Consider the following 12572-nt stretch of genomic DNA (forward strand, 5'->3'; position numbering starts at 1 on the left):
CCCAGGGCCTCGATTCTTAACAGTGCATGTTTACATGTGTGAAATCAATCTTCTGAAAAATAGACAAATGGATATATTTAGATAGATTTGGATCTATTTATATAGATAAATACATACGTACACACAGAGCAAGTGTGCAAGTATCATCCATTATATTCAGAGAGGAACATAATGACTATTTGTGTGTTCAAACTATGGAGCAACCACTTACATGACCATCTGTCCTTACCAAACCAGCAAGGATTCTAACTTATTGTTTTCAACTCTTTTTCAAGATGGAAAATGCCCCTAACATACAGCATTCTACAGCCACCCTGTCTGTTGGAGCAGCAGCGCCAGGTTTGATGTGGCTGAAGGCGGGGCCAGACTGGGAGGAGCTCCAGCTGACAGCTCAGAAGGGAAAGCACTGCCTTAGTGGTCAGATTCCCTGGCACAGCTCTTTCTGCACAACAGGTAAGTCTCTCAATGGAAAGCAGGGTCTCCAAGGCTTTCACCGCCATTTTTTGGCTGTGATGAATTTTTTTTATTTTGCTGGCCATAAATAGAGACTAGTTTTATTTGGTCATAGCAAATCAAAAGTCTCTTTAAAAATAGAAAATGTTTAGGGCACCTGGGTGGCTTAGTCCGTTAAGCGTCTGACTCTTGATTTTGCCTCCTGTCATGATCCCAGGGTCGTGGGATAGAGCCTCAGGTTGGGCTCTGTGCTGGGCGTGGAGCCTGCTTAAAATTTTCTCTCTCTCTCTCTTTCTGTGTGTGTGTGTGTGTGTGTGTGTGTGCGTGTGTGTGTGTGTGTGTGTGTGTGTGTCTTTCTCCTCTCCCACCCCCTCCCCCCCTGATGTTCTCTCTCAAATAAAAATAAAATAATTAATTAAAAAAATAGAAAATGTTCTAAAATATATTGAAAGTAAAAGCCTGGGAGACTGAGGCCACTTTTGCAGCAGGAATCATGTTTACAGGCATAGACGGCAGTCTAAACATAAAACATTGGAGAACACTGTTATTTAGTTTCATCAATTTCAAACATTATCTTATTTTTTTTTCAACGTTTATTTATTTGTGGGACAGAGAGAGACAGAGCATGAACAGGGGAGGGGCAGAGAGAGAGGGAGACACAGAATCAGAAACAGGCTCCAGGTTCTGAGCCATCAGCCCAGAGCCCGACGCGGGGCTCGAACTCACAGACCGCGAGATCGTGACCTGGCTGAAGTCGGACGCTTAACCGACTGCGCCACCCAGGCGCCCCTCAAACATTATCTTAAACAACTGATCTTATCCAACATATCTTACAATATAAGTTAACATTTTTCAACGTCCTATGACAGAAGATATGAACACTGCACTAGAATATGACTGCTGTCAAAGGTAATGCCACTTACCTCTTCTGCTGTCCAGAAGGATGCCTGTGCCTTTTTATACATTTTCCAAATGTCAGGGTACTGGATTGGAAAGATGACAAATCGGCGAGAACTCTTTCGTAGGAGTGGCTCTTCATTTGACTTCACTTCATTTTCATTGGAATCTGAAGACAACCTCTTTGGAAAATAAAATACACACACACATTCTGTGTAGACATTACCTCTTTATACATATCTAAACACCAATTTGGGGGAATTAAACAGACAGCACAGGTTGAGGAGTCCGTCTGCCTGGGCTGAATCCTTGCTGTTATCTGGTACCTGGTTAATAGTGTTTGGTTAGTTCTGTGACCATCGAAAGTTGCTTAACTTCTCTGAGCCTTGGTTTTTTCCTTATCAGTAAAATAACACTTAACTCGCAGGTTAATCTTAATGGTTAAAAGTGCTTTAAACCAACCCTGGTGCATAAGGAGCACTCAGCAAAATTGTCATTATTGCTACTTTAAGGATAAGCACAAAACTAGATCCCTAAGTGTCATGGTGGGCAAATCTCTAAGTCTGTGCACAAAATGTCCCTTCAGTGCCTTTCTCAGAGATAGGATGCTGGCATGAATAGGCTATTATTATAAGCTACTTTCTTATTTTAATGGGGTTTTTTTTCCTAATCTGAACTGAAATATTAGAATACTTAACTGAAAACTCCTTACCAACAATTTATCAACCTTTGCTCATCTGAACCTTCCCATTTACCAATTGGTTATTACTATTTGCTTGTTAACATTACTACAGATGGTCTTACTGTGGGCTGGCTCAAAGCGTTGTAGAATTGAGTGAGAAGCACACACCTATATACATACAACCTGGAAATGATGGCATTCCGAGGGGACAGTGCCAGGTTTTTGTTTTTGTTTGTTTTTGTTTTTTTTAACAGTCAGCAAGAGTATCAGAAGAGTTGTGCCTTGCATGAGAATGAATATATACAAAGTACATACAAATGGGCTAAAAAATAGATAAATCAAGATTATTGGGATACATCTCTATTCCAGACTCCTAATTCAAACTCTTTTTCTCCAGTGCCAGGCCCATCATGTTCCTTCATCCTTTTCATTGCTTCCACCAACCACAACTCTCCGAAGCAAGTGTACTCTCACAGATGAAACTAAAGCAAAGCAAGATGAGAAAAAGGCTCAAAATTGAAGCCTGAGGCTATCCCAATACAGGTAGGGCTTATACACTGCACACATACTGCCACTATAGTATATATAGACTCATATTTTGTTTTTTTTGTTTTTTATGCTCTTATTTTTTAGACTGTCTTATTTCTTTTTTATTTTTTTTTTTTTTAAAAATTTTTTTTTTCAACGTTTATTTATTTTTGGGACAGAGAGAGACAGAGCATGAACAGGGGAGGGGCAGAGAGAGAGGGAGACACAGAATCGGAAACAGGCTCCAGGCTCTGAGCCATCAGCCCAGAGCCTGACGCGGGGCTCGAACTCACGGACCGTGAGATCGTGACCTGGCTGAAGTCGGATGCTTAACCGACTGCGCCACCCAGGCGCCCCTAGACTGTCTTATTTCATAACTACTTATTTGAAGGTGTAGGCTTCCCCAGATAAAGCACTTGAGCCCTGGGGAGTAGAAAGCAGTTTTTATTTATTGTGGTGTTCCCAGAGTACTGTGTCAAGCATAACATCAATACACATTAGCTAAGTAAGTGAAGGGGCTGCTAATTTCTCTTTATCCTGTACTCAAATCACTGGATACCTTTAGAATTCAATTTAACATAAGACCACAGTACATCAGTGAGATACCCTAACAACCACTCAAATCAAGCCTTTTCCGAGTACTCCCACATTTTCCTTCCTCCCAGGCCCCTAAAGGGGGGATTTGGTCCCCCACACGGCACATAGTTCACTGTAATTTAATTCCTTATTATTCGTCTGTAGTCTCCTCTAGACTAGGCTTCTCGAGAGTAAAAACTAACTTTACTCTTGTGGAATCCCTAGAACCTAGCACAGTACCTGGGATTTAGTTGATATTCATTCCCCAAATATTCAAGCAAATTTTTAAAATGGAAGTCGTTTTTTGTTTGTGTCGCTTTTATATATTTTGTCACTGGCGTACAGGTATATATTTGGAGCTGGAATTCTTTACCTTCAGTGTATTTGCTATGTGAACCATCATAAGCAGTAACCATGTAGCAGCTAAGCACTCTGGCCCTGAAAGTTTTTAAATGCTGATTAATTGATCAATGTCAGAATCTTTGAAAACGGCAGAAGACTAGCACCTTTAAATTGGAATGAAAGTCACTTTTGAACATATATTCTTCCTGTTCCGTTCTGATAATTTGTGAACTGTTAAGAGAAGTAGTTGGATTAGGAAGGCATTATGAAAGAGTTTGCAGTATGAAGAGAGGAGGGTTTAATCAACATAAACCTCTGAATTGGACTAGAAATGACACATTACTTATTTCCATGATCCTTAAAAAAACCCACACACACTTTAATACAATGTCAGGAAGGGCATACATCCCAGAGGTCTAGGTTTTCTAGAATATCCTCTATGGACCTAAGAATTTTCCAAGAGAAAGCAATGTGAAAAAAAGTCACGATGGCATGTACTTTCTAAATCTAGACCTTACCGCATGTGTGGGACAATAGGAGAAGAAACCAGAAAAAAAAAAGCAGAGGACACTTCCCGATGACTTTCTCAATACGTTCTAAAGAACTCTGGGTCCCTCTAATGTCACAGATGCTAGATTAAAATTTCATTATGAAATATTTTTTACTACAATTTTAACAGGTTAAAACACAACAGATGGTCTGTATATACAGAAAGAATGCCACGAATGCATGCACTTGTGTTTCCAGGTTGTCATTTTTCTTTCCTTTTTTGGGCGGGGAGGGGGAGAGACCTCAGATAAAAGTTTCTCTAGCCATCTCTGCTTAACTAAAGAACACATGAGATTAAGAGACGGGCAGTTTAAAAAAACAACAAAAACAAACAAACAGAATCTGTAATCATTTGTATTTGTTTTTCAGGAGTGAACCTAGATTTTTTTCAAAACCAAACAAAAAGGATAAAACAATAGTACAATAATAATAATAAAACAGTAGAAGCCCTTTTATGCAAAGTGATCCAAACTGGCAGTTAGAAATTGGCTAAAGGAAGGAATCATAAGAAAATGATATATGCCTTAAAGTATTTAACTTAAAACATGTAATTTACATTTACTTACTCATTTTCTGCTATAAAGTCAAAGCTTTTTGTTGTTGTCAATTTGGCTCACTGGTTGGACTCCCAAGTCTTTCTGACATAAACATGATATAACACATCATTTACACTTTCTAGTTTTAACATACTTAAGGTGGAACACTGAGTGCAGAGTCCTTATCTCTTGTAGGATTCCCTCCCAATCTTTTTATACTTGTCTTGTTTACATCTCTTCTACAGAATTTGTTTTTAATGAGTCATCTTCACTGAGTTCTCCATAGCTTCCAATTTAAGTTTTCACAGAAACAACTTCCTTCTCATTCTCATAGTTTACACATTTAATTAAATTATAATAATTACAATGCAAATCCAATAGGTATTATAAATGAGATTGGAAACAAGACAACTGATTTGGTAAGGTATAACTCAGCCAGTGGGAACAGAAGTATGTGGGTGCATCAGAGAAGAATCTACTACTCTTACATTCTAAAGCCAGTGGCTGTCCACTTATTTTATAGGGTTGGTAAATCCACAAGACTGACTAGTAGTAAATTGATTAAGAAAACTTTGATAAGGGGCCCCTGGGTGGCTCAGTTGGTTGAGCATCCGACTTCGGCTCGGATCATGATCTCACGTGTGGTTTGTGAGTTTGAGCCCTGCATTGGGCTTTCTGCTGTCAACACAGAGCCTGCTTCAGATCCTCTGTCTCCCTCTCTCTCTGCCCCTCTCCTGCTTGCCTGTGATCTCTCTCTAAAATAAATAAAAACTTAAAAAAAAAAAAACAACCACACAACTTGTGATAAATATGCAAAGAAATTGTTTGCTAAGTTTGATATAAATCTTCACTTACCATCTGTACCCCAATTCAAAATGATGGGTTCATCAAAACAGCCTCACTATTCTATTAATTGATTTTATAAGTAATGTTCTATACATTAACTTAAGTAAAATTATACTAATAAAACAAAGGTGGATTTTATCTATTAGTGTTGGGCTTACAATTTTGTTTGGAAAATACGGTCAGGTATTAAAGCCATGGGAAGAGGACTGTCAGTGTAAATATACATGAATTTTGCCACAGTGGTTTTTCTATAGTCATTTTGATACAACTGTTTTGACACTTTCTTTTTTACCTCAAAGTCATCATTCTGCTGAAATGAAACAAGCAAAAAATTTTAACTTTTCACTTTTAAAATATATACTTTGTCTCTAAGCTTTATCTGAAGTTAAGGTAGGTATGTATTTTGAATGTTAAATGGCTATTAAGATGCTGGTTTTCAAAAAATGTTGAAAGTGTTCTGTTTTGATATATAACACTTTAGCATCTGGCCTCTATCACATAGACTATTAGGAGACTTAGAAAGTTTCTAAATCCTTTTTTTTTTTTTTAATGTTTACTTATTGTTGGGGTGGGGAGGGGCAGAGAAAGAGGAAGACACAGAATCTGAAGCAGGCTCCAGGCTCTGAGCTGTTAGCACAGAGCCTGACGTGGGGCTTGAACTCAAGAACCGTGAGATCATGACCTGAGCCAAAGTCAGACACTCAACTGACTAAGCCACCCAGGTGCCCCAAGACTTAGAAAGTTTTTAATTAGACAAGAGACATAATCAGGTCTGTCTTTTAAGATCACTTTTCCAGAAATGTGGTCATATTAGAAGAGAAATTGCAGGTGAAGAGAACAATTTAAAGATTATTACCCTACCCATATCCTGCCTGAACTAGGGTACCAGCAGTGGAAACAAAAGAAGACTGCTTTAAGAGACAGTCAGTGGGAATGCAAGCTGGTGTAGCCACTCTGGAAAACAGTATGGAGGTTCCTCAAAAAACTAAAAATAGAACTACCCTACAACCCAGCCATTGCACTACCAGGCATTTATCCAAGGGATACAGGTGTGCTGTTTCGAAGGGACACGTGCACCCCCATGTTTACAGCAGCACTATCAACAATAGCCAAAGTATGGAAAGAGCCCAAATGTCCATCGATGGATGAATGGATAAAGAAGGTGTGGTATATACATACAATGGAGTATTACTCGGCAATCAAAAAGAATGAAATCTTGCCATTTGCAACTATGTGGATGGAACTGGAGGGTATTATGCTAAGTGAAATTAGTCAGAGAAAGACAAAAATCCTAAGACTTCACTCATATGAGGACTTTAAGAGAAAAAACAGATGAACATAAGGGAAGGGAAACAAAAATAATATAAAAACAGGGAGGGGGGACAAAACAGAAGAGACTCACAAATATGGAGAACAAACTGAGGGTTACTGGAGGGGTTGTGGGAGGGGGGATGGGCTAAATGGGTAAGGGGCCCTAAGGAATCTACTCCTGAAATCATTGTTGCACTATATGCTAATTTGGATGTAATTTTAAAAAATAAAAAATAAAATTAAAAAACAAACAAAAGAGTCAGAAGTAGAATTAATCATTCTTGTTAAAATTTTGGATTTTAGGTTACAGGATAAGGAAGAGTTGAAGATGCCCTTGATGGGTCCAGCAACTGGATGATCATAACAAGAAATGAGAGACAGAGAAAGTGTTCAGCATCTGGAGAATAACTGAATAAATCAGACAAAAACTCTTGCTTCTCACATTAGATGTTTAACAAAAGCTTAATTTGAATGAACTCCCCCACAGACCCGAGCCATAACAACAATAAAGAGTTACAAACGCAATAGTTTTTAAAAGGTCAACTTGGTCAATAAAAAACATAATTTGTTCAATTTGAAGATATCCAGAAGGCAACTAAAAATATAACACTGCGGCAGAGGAGTGGTGGTGACCTATCCCATTAGTAGTCACCAAAGGGATTATCCTGGGAGAACATCTAGAGAAGCAGCATGGCTGAGGAACTGCCTAGAAAACGCAGACATTGAAAGGACAGATGGAAGAGGAGCCAGCTGGGATTAAAAGTGGCTGAGACGAATGTAGGACAATCAAACGCAAAGAAGTGATCTGATTTGGCTAAAGCCATGCTCTGTCAACAGATGAAACAGAGAACTCTAAAGGATCCACACTCTGGATATCAATCAGGTTAAGAGGTTAGGAATTAATTGTGTGGGCCAAAGATTTTCGAACATCTGGGGGACTGAGAGGTTCATATTCCAACTCTCACCACTTGCTCTCTAGCCCCCAGGGACTGGCATTCATTGTGGGGCAGTTTGAAAATCATTCCTGTGGGTGGTCATGGAGAGTTTCTGAATATAAATTAACATGAATAGGAGTGGCATGAGGAGGATTCATTGGATACCTATGTGCAGAATGAGCTGGAAAAGAAAAAAAAAAACCCTAGATGTTGGTAGCAACTATGGTATTGATCTCAAAGGTGCAAATGGCAGCCTGAGTTAAGATGTGGTGGTTAGCATGAAAAAGCTGCTTATAAGGGCTTTGCCAGCCTAAGGGATTGGCCATTCTTGATGCGAATCGGGACCCTCTCAAGAATTTTTACTTGGGAGGAGTGACATAGAGGCACTGGTTTAGTGAAGGATTAATTTAGTAATGGTTAAAAAAAAAAAAAAAGGATTAAACAGTGGGTAAGACTGAAGGTAGACAATTTGTTGTAGCTGCACAGGTATGAAGTGATAAAACCCTGAAATAAAGTTCCACACAGGCATTCCTTGGCAACATTCTATGGTCTCATCCAGAATGGTGACCCTAGATCCTGCCTGCCTTAGTTTCTGGTCACTTCATCACAACAGGACATGCCAGGGCAGATTCCCCAGCTAGTCCTCACCATTCACTGGTCTAGGCTGGCATGCTATCAGGCCCCTCCCTCCCAAACAGCCCCAATCCCACCACTTTCACTTATTTGCCTTGGCCTGGAGAAGATTGAGTGAAGACAACTATTTGGATGCTGATGTAGTCATATACTATTTGTATTTGCCCAGGTGTCACTTTCATTTTCATTTTTCTATTCCCACCAGATCTGACAAAACAGAATACTGGCCCACAAGCAAGAACTTGGTTTTAAGCCCTGCTCCACTGTTCAGTCATATGGTCCTGGGTATGTCATTTACCTTTTCTGGCCTAAACTTTCTTACCTTGAAAACAGTACTATCAATTGGATTAATGATAGTTCACTTTGAGAAATTGATGAAAGCCAAGGACCTCTTTCTCAGGAGATTCATATATGCACATACAAAATCTATAAACTCCAGGAGATTGATTCATAAACCCCCTGCAAGCCCATCTATGAATGCTTTAAGGCAGTGTTTCTTAAAATATGTGAACCAGAATCACCTGAAGTACTTGTTAAAAATGCAGGCCCAAATCCATCCTAAGAGATTTTGATTTACTGTGTCTGGAATGTAGGCCCTGTAATTTATACTTTTTACAACTCCAGTTGATTCTAATGCAGGTGGCCCATGCTACACCATCATATCTAGAGAAACAGAGTGCTTAAGGCATCCCGGCATCTCAAGTTAAAAACTTTTGGACCAGATGCTCACTAGAATTCATTCCAGGGCTAAAGTTCTGCTTCTGTCTTTGTGGGCCTGTGTCATTGAGAAAGGGATAATAAACAAAAGTTAACTTTTAGGTCTTAAGTCTGAATCATTGCTGGTGCCATTAGCACAAAAAGAAAACTCTGAATTGTCCTTTTGGAGTGGGGATATTGGTACTCAATGTATTTGTTTCAAAGGGACAAGAAAGAGTTTAAGGAATATTTACAAGTTGTGAATTAGTTACTAAGTGTTTACAAAATCAAAATCAAATAAAATAAAACCCCAAATCTGGACTCTACAACTTTCTAAAGAAATGTAGGGCGAAGTATGAGTCTCTGTAAGCTGAAACTTGAAGATACCACACACAGCAACAGGTTCAAGATAAATGCAAAAAGTATTTCTCTTGGACACAAATGGTTTACAAGTATTTGTAAAGTAACAGGGTACAAAAATTATAAAGCAACAATTTTAACTACCCTACAACAGTCTAATAAATTGATTTACTGTTATTATGTACTTTTATTATAGAAGCAGAAGATAAACATGTTAACAGGTTTTGTGAGGCACCCACAATTTCCCTGGCACTTTGCATAAAGCCTTTTACTTAATCCTCTGTGAGAGAAGTATCACTTCCACTGTATAAATGGAAACTGACACCTCATAGAGTCACAGCTAGTTAAGTGGCCCAGTCTGAGCAAATCTGGCCTCCTAACCTGAGGTTTTTCATTGTGAGGATTTCGCGTCGCCCTTCTACCTATCATCACCACCCCATCCACCTGTGTCAATTTCTGCCTGCGTCCTCCCACTCCTTTTAACCATCCCAGAGATGGGATGCATTTCTCCAGGAGATCTACCTGTCTTCGTTCCTTGCCTGGGTTTCCTTAGCCAGAGCTCCAGACATGCAAGGATTGGGGGGAGGGGCTCCTCGGCCTGGCCTGAAACCTCAGAGCGTTGCCCTTGGCTGGCTCCGGAGCAGAGCGGCGGAGCAGAAACCCGGCTCCCTCTTCACTCCTCCCCTGGGACGGCCTCCCGGGCACTCACAACCACGAAACCAGGCTGCGGCGAGGGCTCGCGGCCGGGCCTGCACCGGATTGCCGACCACAATGGGTAAAATTTCCTACAGCTGTCCTGCACCTTGCAGGTCCCTGCTACAATTTGCAACCTAAAGGCCAGGCGTGACTGTGGGGCGGGACAGGGAACGGCAGCAACATTTACCTCACCCAGCTCGGGCCTGGACGCTTCCGGCCTTTCCGGGTCACCCATCGCGCAGATTCCGCCAGAGCTACGGGAGCTGAAGGAACCAAGAGCAGTGGACCACCTCCAACTCTGACAGGACCCAGGTGGCCCACTGGCCCACTGAGTCCGCCCCGCCTCCTGCTGCACAGACCCCTCCCACTCCCGTCGGCTCCGCTTTCTCGCCGGCCGATTGAACAACTCCCCCTGCACCCGCCTGGCCCGGCCTCCCGGCCTCAGGGACCCGCCTACTCCGGCCGGCCCCGCCTCTCGCTTGCGGCCTGCGGACATCTCTCGGCCTCGCCCAACCCCGCACCAACCGTTGCGCGGACCCCGCCTCCCGCCTGCCCAGTGAGGGACTCCCAGCGCCTGCCATCCCCGCCTCCCCCGTCTCGAGGCCCCGCCCGCTCCAGGAGGCCCCGCCCACCGACCTCCCGGCTCCGCCTCCCGCCGGCCCCCAGCAGAACCAGCCCGGAACCCGCGGGCCTCGCCTACTCGCTCGCGGCGTGAGGGATTCGGCCTGCGGCTTTCGGCCCCGCCCGCCTGGCGGGGTCCGGGCTCTACTACCCGGTCCCGGAGGTACCCGGACGCGCCTGGTTACCTCTCCCGGTCCGGATTCTCCAGCTAGCTCTCGCCTTGCCTCAGAAACACGGTATGTCGCGCTAAGTCGGCCTGTCCTGAGAGACTGCCGGGGGGGGGGGGGGGGGGGGGCGGTAAGACCACTCGCTGGAGGAGGTGAGGAGCAAACGCTATTCGTGTGTGAAGCGGTGTTGGGCAAAGCCACACTATTGGCTTAAAAAGAAAACCGCACCGTTAAAAAATTAACGAGGAGGAAGGGCTGTCTTGTTTCGTATTTCGGCAACCGAAAAGAAGCGGTTGAGGGAAAAGTGTGTTTGTGGATGGGGTAGGTGGGGCGTGAGAGTGAGGAGGAGGAGGAGGAAAAGGACTCAATTCGGGGAGACGTGGTGGAAGCCCTGGGAAATTGTTTCAACAAACTGAGCGTTTGGAAGCGGCTGTTGGGCTCTCACCAAGGGGGCGTTATGCTGAGCGCGTTGGTGAGGCAGTCCCTTGATCTTCGGGACCTCGGCGTGAGGCGGGTACAGCCGTGCCCCTCCTCCTGCAGATGCAGCCGCGCGGCCTTCGGAGACCTCACTAGGGTTGATTAACTAGAGAGCGGCGGGCTGCCCCGCCTCCCTGAGTGATCTCTTCAAGGCTGAGAAGTTGAAGTAGTGGGGAGACGAGGTTCCCCCTCCCCGGGGCGTGGGCGGCAGGCGCTGTGCTGACAGCCACGACAGTGTGATTGAAGGACTCCTGCCCATCTCTCAGGGGGACGGATCTGATAACTACGACCGAAAGAAAGCATGGTTTGGTCTAGCAAATAAAGGCGAGGTGAAAAGAGATGAAGTAGCTTGAAGCTGACATGTGGAGGGAGCCTTGAACCACAAACAACATGCGCCTGTTCTGTGGATAGCCATGTGGAGTATGGTAGATGGGATAGAAGATGAAGCTTGGAAAATGCCTCACAGCTCGCCCTTTCTTTCTTTCTTTCTTTCTTTCTTTCTTTCTTTCTTTCTTTCTTTCATGTTTACTATTTGTTTTTGAAAGAGAGAGAATGAGCTGGGAAGGGGCAGAGAGAGGGAGACTCAGAATCTGAGGCAGGCTCCAGGCTCTGAGCTGTCAGCACAGAGCCTGATGTGGGGCTTGAACCCACAAACCGTGAGATCATGCCCTGAGCCAGTCAGAAGCTTAAGGGACTGAGCCACCCTGGACAGCTCTTTCTAAAACTTGCCCTAGAGTCGGGGATGAGGGGTATCCTTTTTCAGGCAATTACTAGGGGTCAGGCGCTAAGGAAAAGTTTTTACATATGTTGACTTTAAATAATAGCTAAATTTTGTGAGGCACCCCCGAGTCTTAAGGAGCTCAGATAATTTCTCATTGGCCATATGGCAAATAAATTAAGAGCAAGGATTCTATCATTTAATTAAGGTTATCAAACAATATGTCTACTTTAGGTCAGTCATCGTATTTGCTATTGAAGATACAAAAATGAATGAGCTTAGTGAAAAAGAAAGTGGATCCTGGAGCTATATCATCGTGGGCATGAGTTCTAGCTCCCCCACTTAGTAGCTGTGCTACCTTGGACAAGTTACTTAGCCTCTGTAAGACTCAGTGTCCTCACCTGTAGGATAAGAGTAATAATTCCTTCCTAATAAGATTGTTGTGTGAATTTAATAATACTTCACTTGTAAAGCTCTTCATGGGGTGGGAAATTACAGTGGTAGCTTCCAAGCACACTTATGCTACTAATCAGGCCATCCTAGAGGTCA

General features: G+C 42.9%; 1 protein-coding gene across 1 annotated transcript in view; it reads right to left on the reverse strand.

The window, feature by feature from the left end:
* RRM2B (ribonucleotide reductase regulatory TP53 inducible subunit M2B) overlaps positions 1 to 10565 on the reverse strand; it is a 33957-nt gene extending 23392 nt beyond the window's left edge. The window contains exons 1-2 of the mRNA XM_043601498.1: positions 10228 to 10565; positions 1377 to 1532 (exon numbers count right to left, since the gene is read on the reverse strand). Coding sequence (XP_043457433.1) covers positions 1377 to 1532; positions 10228 to 10536 — 465 coding nt within the window. The 5' untranslated portion in view covers positions 10537 to 10565. The remainder of the gene's footprint in view (positions 1 to 1376; positions 1533 to 10227) is intronic.
* Between the last annotated feature and the right edge of the window lie 2007 nt (positions 10566 to 12572).

The sequence above is a fragment of the Prionailurus bengalensis genome, chromosome F2, assembly GCF_016509475.1.
Source record: "Prionailurus bengalensis isolate Pbe53 chromosome F2, Fcat_Pben_1.1_paternal_pri, whole genome shotgun sequence".
NCBI classification, from domain to species: Eukaryota; Metazoa; Chordata; class Mammalia; order Carnivora; family Felidae; genus Prionailurus; species Prionailurus bengalensis.